Source organism: Anomaloglossus baeobatrachus, chromosome 4 (assembly GCF_048569485.1).
Source record: "Anomaloglossus baeobatrachus isolate aAnoBae1 chromosome 4, aAnoBae1.hap1, whole genome shotgun sequence".
NCBI classification, from domain to species: domain Eukaryota; kingdom Metazoa; phylum Chordata; class Amphibia; order Anura; family Aromobatidae; genus Anomaloglossus; species Anomaloglossus baeobatrachus.
Genome location: NC_134356.1, coordinates 459,479,964 through 459,496,612, shown reverse-complemented (window position 1 = coordinate 459,496,612; position 16,649 = coordinate 459,479,964). Strand labels below are relative to the sequence as shown.

Below are 16,649 nucleotides of genomic sequence, written 5' to 3'. Positions count from 1 at the left end.
GGGAACATTATTACAATATGGGCCCAGAAGGTGGGACATTATTACTGGCAATGGGCTAGAAAGGGACATTGTACCAGAATAGGGACATTATATTAGGAAGGGACCCTGGATGAAAAGACATTATATCTGCATGGGGAAATTATTACTAGAAGAAGCCCTGGAGTGGGGACATTATGCCAGAAAAAGGCCCAAGATGGGAGACATATATTACTGGAGGAAGCTAGGTTAAGCACATTACACCAGGATGGAGGACATTATATCAAAAAGGGGGACCAGAATTGGCGATATATATTACTGGAAGGGGCCAGGATGGGCATATTAAATCAGGGTAGGGAATATTATACCAAGACGGGGCCAAGGATGAGGGACATATATTACTGGAAGGGGCCATTATGGTTACAATACACTAGGATCGAGAACATTATTGCTCGAAGGGACCTAGGATGAGGAAGATACAGTGACAAGTAAAAGGTAAAGCTTGTCAAACTCGTAGAAAACTGGGACCAGCGGGTCCCTGCTGAATTTTAACACAAAACACGGATCCGGTCCAAAATCTGGTACCAAAATAAGTCTATGTGAAGTCTATATGTCTATGGGAACCAGAATCCGCAGATAAAAAATGTTGGTAGAAGGAGATAGGTGGGTAGGAGCTGTACTGACTGAACCTCCGTCATGGCGGCAAGCTACTTCCAGGTCACCCTTTCCCTTTCAGAGCCGACAATTAACCCTCATTGAATATTCACTGCTTTCCTCGCCCACCGACATGTGTAATTGATTGCAGCTAGACACGCCCCCACCCTGAGTGTCAGCAGACTGAAACAAATCACAGGCGCCAGGACAGCCGGTGGACAGGGAAAGCAGTGCAACTGTCTGTGGGTATCGCAGTACAAAAATAAATTAATAAATAAAACAATCGGCGCAATGTGCCTGTATTCTAATACCAGCACATATAAAGCCCACGGCTGCATCCCCCAGCTGTTGAACTTTATCATGGCTGTGTATCAAAATAAGGCCAAAGTGACACGCTTGCGTGAGTCTCGCATCGCATCACCCGGTAGTCGCACACTCTCCTGACAGGAGTGTGCGTCTGCATGTAGTTCTATGCAGCTGCACGCTCATGTTCGGAGAGTGTGTGGCTGCCGAGTGATGCGATGCGAGACTCAGAGACTCTTGTGAGTCATACGGCCCATGTGAGTGCACCGTAAGCCTGGAGTCACACTTGCGCGAGTCTTACATCGCATCACCGGGCACAGCCTGACGCTCTCCACACAAGAGCGTGCAGCTGCATAGAAATACATCCAGCTGACCTGCTCCTGTCAGAAAAGTGTGCGGTCTTGCTGGGTGATGCTATGCGGGACTCGTGCAAGTCCCTCGCAAGTGTGACTCCGGCCTAAGAGGAACTGCCTTCGACTTATTTTTTTTTATAATTATTTAAATAACTAATTAAAAAAACAACGTGCGGTTCGGCCAATTTTCATATCCAGCCAAGTTAAAGCTCACAGCTGGGGCTGTATTCTCAGGCTGGGGAGCTCCAGTCTAAAAATATCAGCCTCTAGACGCCCGGAATTGTTGCATCCAATAGAAAGGCAAACAACCCCATATCATCAAGCTTCCTCCACTGAACTTAACAGTTCCTTCAATTTCTCAATACGTTAGCCCCTTTTCCTGACCCATTTGAACCCATCTGAGTCTAGTGTATTGACTTTCATCTCATAGCTCCAAATCACCTGTTTCCAATCTTCTATTGTCCACTTTTCATACTGCTTTGAAATTTGAGATATTTCTTCTTATGATGATATTGAAGACAAGGCTTCAACTTTTTTCTGGGCCACCATTCCAGACTTGTGCATCAGATCATGCTTGCATGGACGTCTATGATCTCACTATTATGAAACATATGAGCCACCTTCACTGCAGTTTTTATCACACCAGAATAGATAGACCTTGTGATGAGCCAACTTGTTGGCAGCGATATTTTACCTGGGTGTCCACATCTTGGCTTTTAAATGGATGGGCAGACTTCATTCTTCCAACTGGCATGGTTCTCACATGATGCAGTTTGTCAATTTTCTTGGCCGAGAGACCGCTATAGATTAATTGTATGATGCGGTTTCTCTTTTTTTGGGAAACCTTCTTCATGCCTGCTCCTCGATTCAAACCAGTGGCCTTTTGTGGAGAATCAACCTAATAAAACACTGAGCTATTCAGGTAATGTAAGAACAGGTTGTAATTTATAGTGTGGAAAAATTTGCACACTATAGAAAAGTTTCAAACACCAGGAGTAAAACGGTAACAATGCAGTGACATGACAAGAATCTGCATAACTAATCATATGGTAAATAGTTGCAAGTTTAATTTACATATGAGATAGTCAAGATGATTGTTTATAAAATGAAGGTCGTCTCACGCTGAAAGCTGTAGTGGATGGTGAGATATGGAGCCTGAAATTCAAAGGTTCTAAACATTGTTACACTTTTGCTTGTCACTGTATATCACTGGAAAAGGCCTTGGATTTAACACACATCTCAGGTTATAAGATCATAAAATTATTAGTATTGTAGAAATCTCCTGGAAACAAAGACCAATTGCATAGTATGCTTTCTACGCAAAGCTCAACCCTGTACTGAGCTAAGATTTCTTAACATATTTCAGTTATATTGGATAGTGAATGAAACGGAATGAAGAACACATTTCATTAAAAATTAATCAGGTTGTAAAACTAGATCCCATTCCGCAGTCTTGAAATTTATAGCATGCCAGTCTTGTAATATGTATGGTCCTATTCTCTGCTCTCTGCCTCCACCAAGATTTAAAGCTTGAGAGAAAAAATGTGCCTCCTGAGCTACCATAGCAGAGGCTAAGAACATCTAATCCCATCCCCCTTATCCTTCTGCATTTATTGACACATAATGAATTTAGCAGAAGGCAGTCACAGCTGGTTTCAGTAGCTCATGCATGGCAGGGAAAATTATCTTACACTTGTCATCCATAATAGCAAATCAGAATTCGGTATTTTCTAGTGCCGCAGGATGGATACTGAGGTCTTAGTGCGAATGTTAGGTGTGTGAGCATCACCGGTACTTATTAGCAAGAGGCGAACGTACTGTCAGCCCTATTCATCTGTTCTACAAAAGGACTCTTTCATGTCTGAAGATGATGGGGTGGGGAGAGTGCCTTATTTGGCTGTGCTTCAGCATTTGGGATCTGAAAAAAGCTTTTGGTAAGTCAGTTTTAGCCTTTATGTTTTCCACAGTGGTCATTACATTGCCTATGGGCACATACTGTAAACATGACATCTGCCGATGGCTATTAGAGCCTAGTCTTCTGAAATTCCTTTGTGGGAAAATAAACCAAATAATATTAATAAAAAGGATATAGACGGGATCTACAATTCTAGCATGTGCGAGAACTGTTACTGTATCTATACTAAACAATATAAATGCTGTGGTTATTATACCGGGAAATACGGTATTACTGTTGCTTTGTTGTCACTATATTTATTTTCTTGTTTAGTTACTTTAATTTTTTAGCAAATAATCATTTAACGAAGGTTCTTAACCTTTATAATGATTTTTTATTAGTACTCGCAATATTTGTAAATAGTAACATTATTATACTTATTGCTATTGTTAACAGTTTATGTAGAAACACATTCTACAGTTGTTATGCATGAACGTACTTTGGATAAAACATTTTTCTTGGACGTCTCAAGCTTTGATTTCTGCTTAGAAACGTCACATACTTTACTTTTATGGAGTTTGAAAGATTTCAGTTTTACATATCTCACGTAATTATTGATGATTGATGCGTGAGCACAGTGTCTGCACCATTTCTAAGCACAAATTCTGATATTTCCCATCATTGACACCTTTATGTTCCTTAACCCATGATGATTTTATTTTTCAAAATGCTTACGTTATATTATTTTTTAGAAAAATAAATTTTTAGACTCAGTGACATTTTATTGTCTGTTTATTGGCCGCTAACTCTAGACCTTATTGAATAAAACTTACATCACCAGAGATGTGATCAGCTGAATACGTTTATTAAACTGGTTTCTGGTTGGAAAAAAAAAGTCCGATTTCATTTCTAGCAGAATACATTTTGCATACGTAGATAGTTTCCCACTGCAGAGACATTAATAACTTCTGCTCTGCAGGCACAGTGAACGGTTTAAGTTCCTGGGATAAATGGCGGCTTTAGAAAACAATGGTAATATATTGTGTAATTTACTATTGATTTGTCAATCCAATTACTCCATATTGATCTTTGCACTGTCAAAGGAATTTAAGTAAAACATAAAAATCAGAATGCGTTCCCGGTTTGTGTGTGGCATCTACATTGGATCTAATCCATGTATAGTGTGTAATTGTTGAATTCATTATGTTGTAACATGGAAATTAATTTGTTCTTATTTGTGTCGTTAGTGGCCCTTTTTATTAACAGTTCGAGCAGTAATTATGTTTTGACTATTTAATAAATTAAAGACCGACAGACATGAATAAGATCTGAATTAGATCATTTCTTTCTATTCTGTTGTTTATATTTTGTTCTAATTTATATTCTGCAGAATTTAAGAATAATTCCTCACTTGAGCAAAGTGGCCATTATACATGTTTACTGTACTGTAATGCATTGTTTGTATTTAGTAGTTAAACTTCTTAACGCTATTTGGTCTGCATTTGTCTTCTTTCTTTAAGGGGTTCTTCTCTTTCAGTAAAGTGGTCCCCTAACACTTGTAGGTATGTTAAATGGTAAAACTAGATGGTACTCCCCTTCTTTGGTCCTCCTCATCTGCTGGGAATCTCTGGGTTTTGGCTGCAGCGTTGACATCACATTGACACTGCGCATCACTGCTGCAGCCAATCGCACGAACTGCTGAGCTCAATGATTGACTGAAGCGGTGATTCACTCTGTCGATTTTACACCTCTACAGCGAGTACACAGAGCCCAAACCAGGAGCAGTGGAGGACGATGACAACCATCTGCCTTCGTAATTTTACATCCCTGCAAGCATTTGTGGTCCATTTTGCGTAATTTAGAAAAACCTTCTAAGGTAATTCACACCCTCTGGCTCAAGTTATAAGTGCAGCTCTAGCTCTACAGTGTCTTTACTGACTTCAACTTTTCCATTTGGGACTTTGTTTATCTGGCAAAGTGGAGCAAAGTCCTTCCTGCATCTATACAATAGGCTCAGTATTAGTGTACTCCAGTGATCATGATGTTCAAAACTTTTAATTTATTATTGTATATTTATTAATTTGGTTTATGAGGACACATACAGTAATGTGCAAATTTTAGACAGGCATTAAAAAAAATGCTTTAATAACTAAAACTCCAATTCCAAAAATGTTAGAACACTGTGGAAAAGAAAACAAGAATGCAATGATTTGGAAATCTCTTATAGCCAGGGCCGATTTTAGACAATGTGGTGCCCTGGGCAAAAGTGTAAAGTGGGGTCCTAAATGCTCACATATTTCATGATCACTCAAACTTTAGGTTGCATTTAGATGCGCTGAGTTCAGACCGTTAAATGAGTGCGATCGACAATATTGAAGTCGTTTAGTACTAGTTTCAAGGCCTCTTTTCACAGGTTGACCAAGAATGATGGCCTTAGAACATTCACTAATAGATCAACTTGTCCCCATATAGTACCAAATTATCAGCAGCACATCTACAGTATGAACTGGGTGATATGCTGCTGAGAACAATGATTTTTGTTCCGCCATTAAATATACAATCACCTGATGAATGAGCAACATTTTGCTCATTTGTTGGGCGATTGCCGACATGTTTACACTTATGAATGCTTAACTGTGAATGCGGGATTTATAAATGGATGCTACATACACACAGTATGTAACACAAACACTGCATATTACACACATATAGCACAGACGCATGTATACACCAAGCACATTCACATATATATGTATACAAAGAGCACATACATACAGACACATATATACCCACCAGGAGCCCACACATACTGATGTCCTCACTAATAAAATATATACAACCAGGAGCCCATACATACTGATGTCCTCACTAATATATACAATCAGGAGCCCATCATTCTGATTTCCTCACTAATATATACAACCAGGAGCCCATACATTCTGATTTCCTCATTAATATATAAAGATACACACACATAGACAGACACACAAGAATTGCAACCAGTTTTTCTGACTCCCGCACAGTCTGGGACCTGTAGTGACATAAGTCACATGACCAGTCACATGTTTGTGATGTCACCAAGAGACCTGAGGCAGTCTCTACTTTAGAAGCTTCACTAATAATGCTACATCAGTGTAGCTCCTGCTGTAGACATTGGGGTCACCCGAGCAATTGCCCAGTTTGCCCTTGCTTATAGCCATATTTTATCATAATAGAACATAGAACACAGATCAAAAGTTAGACATTTTTCCATTTCATTTGAAAAAAAAAGAACTCATGTAGAAATTGTCTACCATTGGGTAACATCCCATCTTTTTTTTTTTACAACAATCTGCAATCATCTGGGAAGTGAGGGGACAAATGCTGTAATTAGTGAGAGCAACACTGTCTCGTTCTTGTCTGATGTTGGGTTCTAGCTGCAAAATAGACTTGGGTTCTTTTTTGCCAGGTTTCATCATTCATAATGCACCAAATGTTTTTTATTAGTGAAAAGTCTGGACTGCAGGCTGCCAGTTCATAACCAATCTCTTCTCCTGCAAAGATATTCTGGAAGCAGTCTGCTGTATAGCATTATTTTTCTGAAATATGCATCGCCTTCAGGGAGATAGGCGTTGTCTTGAAGAGAGTATATGTCATTCTAAAACCTCTAAATTCAGCATTGATACTGCCTTTAAGATGTGTGAGCTGCCCGTGCCATAGGCACTGATGCAACCCAGCAATATCATCAACATCATCATTTTGATTCATCTGACCACAGAACAGTTTTCCATTTTTCCTCAGTTCAATTTAAATTAGCTGTAACCCAGAGAAGACAGCAACAGTTCTGCATTGTGTTCATATACGACTTTTTCTTTGTAGGTTACAATTTTAAATTAATTTGTGGATTGTATAGCAAACTGGGTCCACAGCCAATGATTTCTAGAACCCTTCCTGTACGAATGCAGTGATTTGCATGATAGAATCATGCATTTTTTAAATGTAATTCCACTTATATAGAGTCATTACAAACAGAGTGATCTATTTCAAGTGTTTATTTATGTTAATGTTGATGATTCTGGCTTACAGCCAATGAAAACCCAAAAGTTATTATCTCAGAAAGTTAGAATAATTACCACAAAACATCTCCAAAGGCTTCCTGAGCATTTAAAATGGTCCCTTAGTCTGGTTCAGAAGGCTACACAATCATGGGGAAGACTGATGACTTGACAGATGTCCAGATTCAGAAGGCAGTTATTAACACACTCCACAAGAGGGTAAGCCACAAAAGGTCATTGCTAAAGAAGCTGGCTATTCACAAAGTGCTTTATCCAAGCATATTACTAGAAAATTGAGTGGAAGGAAAAAGTGTGATAGAAAAAGGTAACCGAGCTGACTGCAGCCTTGATAGGATTAAGAAAAGGCCATTAAAAAATTTGGGGAGATTCACAAGGAGTGGACTGCTGCTGTAGTCAGGGCTTCAAGAGCCACCACACACAGATGTATCCAGGACATGGGCTACAACTGTCACATTTCTTGTGTCAAGCCACTCATGGCCAATAGACAAAGCCAGAACTGACTAACCTGGGCTAAGGAGAAAAACAACTGGACTGTCGCTCAGTGGTCCAAGGTGCTGTTTTCAGATGAAAGTAAATTTTGCATTTCATTTGGAAATCAAGGTCCAAAGTCTGGAGGAAGAGTGGAGAGGCCACAATCCAAGCGGCTTGAGGTCTAGTGTGAAGGTTCCACAATCAGTGATGGTTTGGGGAGCCATGTCTTCTGCTGGTGTAAATCCACTGTGTTTTATCAAGACCAAAGTCAGTGTAGCCATCTACCAGGGAATTTAGAGCACTTAATGCTTCCCTCTGCCAAAAAGCTTTTTGGAGATGGAAATTTCATTTTCCAGCAGGACTTGGCACTTGTCCACACTGCCAAAAGTACCAATACCTGGTTTAATAACCACAGAATCACTGTACTTGAATGGCCAGCAAACTCGCCTGCCCTAAACCTCATAGAGAATCTATGGGGTATTGTCAAGAGAAGATGTAAGACACCAGACCCAACAATGCAGATGAGCTGAAGGCTGCTATCAAAGCAACCTGGGCTTCCATAACACCTCAGCAGTGCCACAGGCTGATCGCCGCCATGCCACACCGCATTGATGCAGTAATTCATGCAAAAGGAGCCCTGACCAAGTACTGAGTGCAGTTAGGCTATGTGCACACGCTGCGTTTTTTTGACACTGCGTTTTTATGCGTATTGAGCCGCTAAAACACACAAAAACCCACCCGCGGAAAAAAACGCATGCGTTTTTGGCTGCGTTTTGCTGCATTTTTGATCTCTGCGTTTTTCTGCGTTTTTCCAGTGCATTGCATGAGGGGAAAACGCAGAAAAACGCAGGAAAGAATTGACATGTCCATTATTTTTTTTAAGCTCAAAAACGCAGCTTAAAAAAAAAGTTGTGTGCGGACAGCAAAAATGAAAACTCATAGACTTTGCTGGGGAAACAAAGTCATGCAGTTTTGAGGCCAAAAACGCACCCGAAAAACGCGCAAAAACGCCGCGAAAAACGCACTGTGTGAACTTACCCTAACTGTACAGACTTTTTTACTTCCTCCCCGGTTCAAGAGATGTTGTATGATCAGACCATGTTCCTGTACGGTCAGACAATGCCATTACACAGTACATAGCAGGGGCACATATATAAGATTATCTCAGCACAGGAAAATTATTTTTAAAATGCATCCAATTGTGGAAATTATAATTTTTCAAAGACCTATTGATCAAAATAAACTTTGTTTGTGGGAAAACCCTTTAAATCTCAGATTTTCTAGATTCTAGACATTGAAATTACATTTCAGAATTGGTCTATAAAAATCATCTACAGTGAAATGCTTCAGATCTTAATTCAGTTCATCGTGCTGTTTACTAAGCCGGGCATAAGTGCAGCTTAATTGAGTCGAAGAATGAGAATGCTATTACCAGTTTGCTTCCTAACTGACTGTAGTAAATAGCTGGATCCAGGCAAAAGGAAAGGTACATATGTAAGAAACCTAAAATATAACTTTTATTGATGTATGGCTAAAAAAGTGAACCTCAGCTCACTATAGGTGAGTAAAAACAGACAAACAGTAACAATAATTGTAGTCATGCTACCATAGGGCTACATATAAGAAACCCAGTCATCTACCCTCTAGTATAATATGGCAGTACTAGTCTCAAAGCTCGTTTGAGAATCCCACTTAGAACAAGCTTCCAGGGTATAATAATGACTATAGATAGACACACATTTCATTTTACCCTTGAAACTGGAACAATCATCAGTATATAGAAAGTGTGTCAAACATAAACATACTTGTGAAAGACATGCGAGTATCAAGGTTAGATCCCAGAAGGGAACGGTCTTACCCGGTCTTGTAGATGCGCGGATGGGCAACCTTTATAAGGACATCACGGCTCATTAGTAGGGGGGCTGTCCACCAGCTCATCAAATCCCATACCTATATTGCCGAGTATTCAACTCCAATCAATAGTGAAACACATTACTCCCGACGCGTTTCATATGGGAAATCATCAGGGGAGTGTTGGTGAAGGTAATAAGATATGGCCCATACACATTTTATATGGCCATATTATTGTGCCCAATATTGCTGTAAGCCAAAAAAAAAAAGGTACACAATAAGCCCAAATACCATACAGAGCAGCCATATCATGCTGCCCTATCTGTAAGATACTCACCGCACGTGTGCGTGCGTCAGGACTGAATCCTTTTCAAAAGTGCCGCGCTCTACATTAGGGAGCCGGCCCCTTTTATACACCGGCGCATGCGCAGAAGCACCATATTGGCCGCCGCGTCGCAGCAGGGCGAGCAAAGCCTCACCAGGTAACGTCACATCCTGGAGAGTGAAGACTGCTGGCTCAACAAATCAGAACACGGAGCGTGTTGCCATCACAACATAAACAAACTCCGGTTCACCCAGCCAAGCGTCATTATAATGAATCCATGCTGGCTGTGAAGCGCAGACATGGTGGGTAAAAATGGCTGTATCGGCAGGTATATGGTGTTATTAATAAGATATAGACCCATCCACAGAGGGCGTTTGTTGTTTTCGGATAACAAACTATGTCTTATTAATAACACCATATACCTGCCGATACAGCCATTTTTACCCACCATGTCTGCGCTTCACAGCCAGCATGGATTCATTATAATGACGCTTGGCTGGGTGAACCGGAGTTTGTTTATGTTGTGATGGCAACACGCTCCGTGTTCTGATTTGTTGAGCCAGCAGGCGTCACTCTCCAGGATGTGACGTTACCTGGTGAGGCTTTGCTCGCCCTGCTGCGACGCGGCGGCCGATGACGCGTGCTTCCGGTCCCGGTGTTCTCTGGGAGCGTGCATCATCGGCCAATATGGTGCTTCTGCGCATGCGCTGGTGTATAAAAGGGGCCGGCTCCCTAATGTAGAGCGCGGCACTTTTGAAAAGGATTCAGTCCTGACGCACGCACACGTGCGGTGACTATCTTACAGATAGGGCAGCATGATATGGCTGCTCTGTATGGTATTTGGGCTTATTGTGTACCTTTTTTTTGGCTTACAGCAATATTGGGCACAATAATATGACCATATAAAATGTGTATGGGCCATATCTTATTACCTTCACCAACACTCCCCTGATGATTTCCCATATTAAACGCGTCGGGAGTAATGTGTTTCGCTATTGATTGGAGTTGAATACTCGGCAATATAGGTATGGGATTTGATGAGCTGGTGGACAGCCCCCCTACTAATGAGCCGTGATGTCCTTATAAAGGTTGCCCATCCTCGCATCTACAAGACCGGGTAAGACCGTTCCCTTCTGGGATCTAACCTTGATACCCGCATGTCTTTCACAAGTATGTTTATGTTTGACACACTTTCTATATACTGATGATTGTTCCAGTTTCAAGGGTAAAATGAAATGTGTGTCTATCTATAGTCATTATTATACCCTGGAAGCTTGTTCTAAGTGGCATTCTCAAATGAGCTTTGAGACTAGTATTGCCGTATTATACTAGTGGGTAGATGACTGGGTTTCTTATATGTAGCCCTATGGTAGCATGACTACAATTATTGTTACTGTTTGTCTGTTTTTACTCACCTATAGTGAGCTGAGGTTCACTTTTTTAGCCATACATCAATAAAAGTTATATTTTAGGTTTCTTACATATGTACCTTTCCTTTTGCCTGGATCCAGCTATTTACTACAGTTGATACTGTGGATCCCCTGGGTATTTTGCTATTTAATTAATATTCCTAACTGACTGCCCTGATCAGTACTATTTGTATAAAATATAAAAGAGGCTTTTAAACCTAAATTTCCACCGAATATACTTAGGCTAATATAAAGGAAAGAAGCAACAGCAAAATGGAACTGAGTACTCTGAAGTCATTACTCCACAGGTCTATACAGGCCCATATTTTCCACTAGGCATAAGAGGGTCACGATGGGTGAAGGCACGGTCAGATCCAAGGTCCGAAGGCATATATCCAGCTGAGAGGCATTGCGGCACAGAGACCCGTCAGGTCCCTGTACTGTGAAACACGCTGCCGTTTGAATAGAGGCTGGCAGCTGACATTATGAGTCACCATAGCTGGCATGCGATGTCAGCTCCCAGCCACTGTGCCAGCTACAGAGGAGGATGCCACATAACACGGGAGCCCGGGAAAGTGATTAAAATGTTTTGGGGTTTTTTATGCGTTGGAGACAGAACAGGGACTATATATATTCCAGGATGGGGTCCAGAATAAAGACATATAGACAAGGGTGGGGAAATATTTACCAGGTTATGGCTCAGTAGGGTAGACATATATACCAGAATGGGGGACATATATACCAAGATGGGGAACATATATACCCAGATGGGGATATAAACATACCAAAATGAAGGACATACAAACCTGGATGGGGGACATACAGTATTTACAAGGATGGGGGATATACAGTATATACCAGGATGGGTTACATATTTACCAAGATGGGGGATATATATACCAGTATAGGGGGCATATTTATCAGGATAGGGGACAGATTTACTAGGATAGGAGACATAGATATCAGGATGGGTGCATAATTATCAGGATAAGGGCTATATGTGCTATGATCGGGGCAAAATTACCAGGTAGTGGTCCAGGATGTTGGACATTAGTACAGGATGTGGGACATTACTTCTTAATAAAGAGGGGGGGGCAACTCATATGTCTTGATATGATTTAGAAAGTTACAAGTGCCCTCACATCTGACCAACATGCAAAGGTGGGGGAGATCCAAATTTTGAAGCAAGGCCCATCGGACTCTAGTTATGCCACTGGGGATGGCTATGGTATGTCAGAAGCAGTCCAAAAGCGCAAATGAGGTAAAGGTAAAGGTAAAGTGCAGTAATGAAGTGCAGTGCTTGGCAGTTACACTATTAGGAGGCTCAGTGATCCATAGTAGAATTCCGCAAAAACCTATCAGGACAATGGAAACTTCCTCAGCTAACACTTGAATGCCAGCATCTTGAGTGCCTCCTGTTATTACTAAGCCCTTTCTGACATCCCCAGTTTGAAAGGTTTGAAGTTTACAGTCATGGTCAAATATTTTGAGAGTGACACAAATTTTCGTATGCACAAAGTGCTACTTCAGTTTTTGTAGTGGTAATTTGCATTAACTCTAGATTGTTATGAAGGATGATCACATAAGTTTGCAGAAAATTGCTTGAAATATTTGTCGTCTTCTGTTTCCCATGGTTATCTAAAAGGAAATATATGTAGTTGTCATTACCTTGTGTCAAAAGGTCTTTGAAGGCAATAACATTGCTGCTGGTATGATTGCCCCTAAATAAATCTTTTTTGGAACTTGAAAGATTTTTAATTACTGTAAAGATGGCTATTTGGAACATGGAAAACTTCAGCAAGTTCCTGTCAAGGCTGAGTAACAGTTGACAAACAGTGCTGTGGTGTCTGGCTGTAGAAAGTCACAGAGCTTGGCTGCACAAACTGCTCCCTGACATTTTATTCTTCCTGCTGTACTGTAAATGGTATCCCATGTATTTTTTTTTGCTTGGGATTTATAACTTTCCTTTTAAGACCCTGAGGATGTCCTCATCTTTTAACTGTTAATCATCATCACTTTCCCTTTGTGTCCTTAAATACCCACATTTCTCATTGATGTTTGCTGGTAATAGAGTTATGTTCCTATACAGGTTTGCATGCATACAGTTGGCTTGTATTCATCTGAAAAATAATGTTGTTTGTTGCTGTACCTCTCCCACAATCATCCTGGAGATAAGTTGTTTGAATACTTTCTTCTGTGTGTGCTCCCTGTTTGTTCTTTAGAATTTAGTGGGTTTGACTAAAGGGGGCTTTACACGCTGCGACATCGCTAATGCGGAGTCGTTGGGGTCATGGAATTTGTAATGCACATCCGGCCGCATTAGCGATGTTGCTGCGTGTGACACCGATGAGCGATTTTGCATCGTTGCAAAAACGTGCAAAATCGCTCATCGGTGACATGGGGGTCCATTCTCGATTATCGTTACTGCAGCAGTAACGATGTAGTTCATCGCTCCTGCGGCAGCACACATCGCTATGTGTGACGCCGCAGGATCAAGGAACCTCTCCTTACATGCCTCCTGGCCGCTATAAGGAAGGAAGGAGGTGGGCAGGATGTTCCGGCCACTCATCTCCGCCCCTCCGCTTCTATTGGGCGGCCGCTCAGTGACGTTGCTGTGATGCCGCACGGACCGCCCACTTAGAAAGGAGGCGGTTCGCCGGTCACAGCGACGTCACCTGGCAGGTAAGTATGTGTGACGGGTCTGCGCGATGTTGTGCGGCACGGGCAGCGATTTGCTCGTGTCGCACAACAGATGGGGGCGGGTACCCATGCTAGCGATATCGGGACCGATATCGCAGCGTGTAAAGTAGCCTTTAGTGCTCATCCCATCCATCCCTACCTAGGACCCAGTTCAGGGTCAGCCAGGGCCAGGTATTCTGGTCAGCGCATAAGTGCGTAACCTATCTAGGGAGTTCACAGGAGCCAGGTGCCAGTGGAAGGTTTGATCAGGGGTCACCATCTTCCCCTTCCCTAGATACAGGGTTTCCCTTCCCTTTCCTGTCGCAATACGCATGTTACTTCCCCATACCTAGCCTGACATTATCACCAGCCACGACACTGTTTTTTTATTATGGATCCCATTACTGTTCTAGCTGAGCGGCTTCAGGGTCGGTCTTTGAAGGTAGCAGACCTTCGGTCAGCTGTTCAGCAGCAACAGCGGTCACAGACTCCTAATTATGAGAATTCTGCTGATAGGCAGGTCCAGCCTGAGCTCAAGATTTCTCTCCCAGACAGGTTTGCAGAGAGTAGAGACAATTTTTTGATGTTCAATGAAGCCTGCAAATTAAACTTTAGGCTTCAGCCTTACTCCTCTGGAGATGAGGAGGAGCAAGTGGGGATTGTGATCTCACTGTTACAAGATGATCCGCAATCCTGGGCTTTCTCTTTGCCATATGGCTCTGGTTGCCTTCGGTAAGTGGATGGATTTTTTGAGGACTTAGGTCTAATCTATGATGATCCTGACCGAGTCCAGGCTGATTCACCTCCAGCAGGGGATGGGTCATCGGAGATTTATTATTCAAAATTTCGTAGATGGTCAACCGAAACAAAGTGGAATGACCTGGCTCTTAAAGGCTAATTTTGTCAGAGACTTTCAGGAAGGTTGAAGGATGCCTTGGTGATTTATGGAACCCCTGAGTCCTTGGAGGCTGCCATGTCCTTGGCTATATGTGGGGAAAGACGTCTCCAAGATAGAACGGTTAGACCACATTCCCTGGAAACCCTTTATTGGGGCAGCACCCCATTGCCAGAGTGGCGATCAATGGGTGAACCATCACTCATGGGTTTTGAGGAGCCCATGCAGCTAGGGGAAGACACTACTTTGCATGTTTCCACTGAGATCTGCAAAAAAAGTTTTTTTTTGTAGTAATAATAAAGGCGATTTTATTGGAGACTTCTGCTCAGTTCCTAAACAAAAAGGAACATCTGAGACTCGGCTGACGCTTGGTGGTGTGTGGTTGTGTGACGCCACTGGACTAGTCAGGTCGTCACAGGGTACTGCACGCTCTTTATCTCCCAGTGCAGGACTCAACCCCCCATGGCTCTGAGTTCCCAACTTGCAGCACTGCTTCCAGCAGCATGCACAAATCCATCACACCGCGCACCACACCCTGTCAGGCACATCAGTGGGCTGCTAAGCTGGAATAGGGCCGCCCACCTAGGGGTCAGGCAGGGAGGTGGGAGGTGACGAGTCAGTGTAGTGGTAGCCCTCGAGCAGTGAGGAGCTCGGGGAAGCTGGGAGTTGGAGGTCCCAGGGGAGAAAAAAATTGGGTTGCATACGGTGGTCTGAACCCGGAGGAGTCGGAGACCCGGTCGCGGGATATTGGGACTGGGTGCCTGGCTGTGTCTAGGAGGACGGTTGACAGCTCTAGTCCAATAGCCGGTCTGGGGCCGAAGGCACATCGGGGTGCTAGACTCTTTGTCGGGGAGAGGCTTCAAGCAACCCGGCAATTAACCTGCAGAGGATAGGGACTTTATGGACTGTCGCCACGAAGCTTAGAGATTGGGGGCACTAGCGCAACAAGGGGGATAGGGCTTTCCAAGCAAAGCAACCCACTGAAATCCCAAGCGTGAGCCCCTGAAAGCAAGCTCCTATACTACCCACAGTAGAGAGCGGGGCCTAGACCGGGCCATTTGGACACTACTAAATTTCTGTGCACGGAGGCAGGATCCAGACCATCAGGCAATGCTGCAGGGGAACAGAACCCGGACGAGCTCCCCCAAGAGGGCAGCGGCACCTAGAGACTTGGTTTACAACGTTGTCAGCGTCTGCTTTCCTTCTGAGTGAGTACCTGATCAGCCCCTGCTACCAGCAAGCCTGCGCTCCCCCTGCAATCCATCCCACTATCCAGAGTCCTGGAGGGGCCTTGCCTACCCGTGGAGGGAAAACATCTTCTAGCTGCCCCCATTCCATCAACCCCGGTACTCCCATCGGCAGTGGCGGTACATCCTATTACCGCATACAACGGGTGGCGTCACAAACATGAACTATCCAATCCCCTATAAATAACCCCCTTCTACAATTAAGAGTTGCACCCGAAACCCCCGGGTCCGGAGACCCTTGAGCCACGAGTAGCGACACCCGGATCTGAGTGGTTCGACCTCTGCTGGGGGCGGTACAGATGGACAATCGGGGTGTTTGTCTTCTACATGTAATTCATAATTCGTCCTGACAGCAAAGGTGGTGCTAGAGAGCAGGACTGAGAAAATGTCTGTTTTTGTACACATTGGAGTAGGAGTCAGTATGGTGGATGCTCTGTTTGTAAGAACTCATGAGCTTATATGCAGTATGTTTATTTTACTGTTAAAAAACAGACAATCACAGACGCTGTCACAGAGTGGGCGTCTGTGATTGGATGC

The 16,649-nt window shown here is 42.9% G+C and overlaps 1 protein-coding gene and 1 pseudogene across 1 annotated transcript in view; one reads left to right on the top strand and one right to left on the bottom strand.

Annotated features, from left to right (window-relative positions):
• The window catches only part of LOC142302525 (olfactory receptor 5AP2-like), a 132,940-nt pseudogene that overhangs the window by 57,305 nt on the left and 58,986 nt on the right, over positions 1-16,649 (bottom strand).
• The window catches only part of LOC142303861 (neuronal acetylcholine receptor subunit alpha-5), a 43,659-nt gene continuing 29,894 nt past the window's right edge, over positions 2,885-16,649 (top strand). The window contains exon 1 of the mRNA XM_075345667.1: positions 2,885-3,220. Within this exon, the coding sequence (XP_075201782.1) occupies positions 3,154-3,220 (67 nt within the window). The 5' untranslated portion in view covers positions 2,885-3,153. The remainder of the gene's footprint in view (positions 3,221-16,649) is intronic.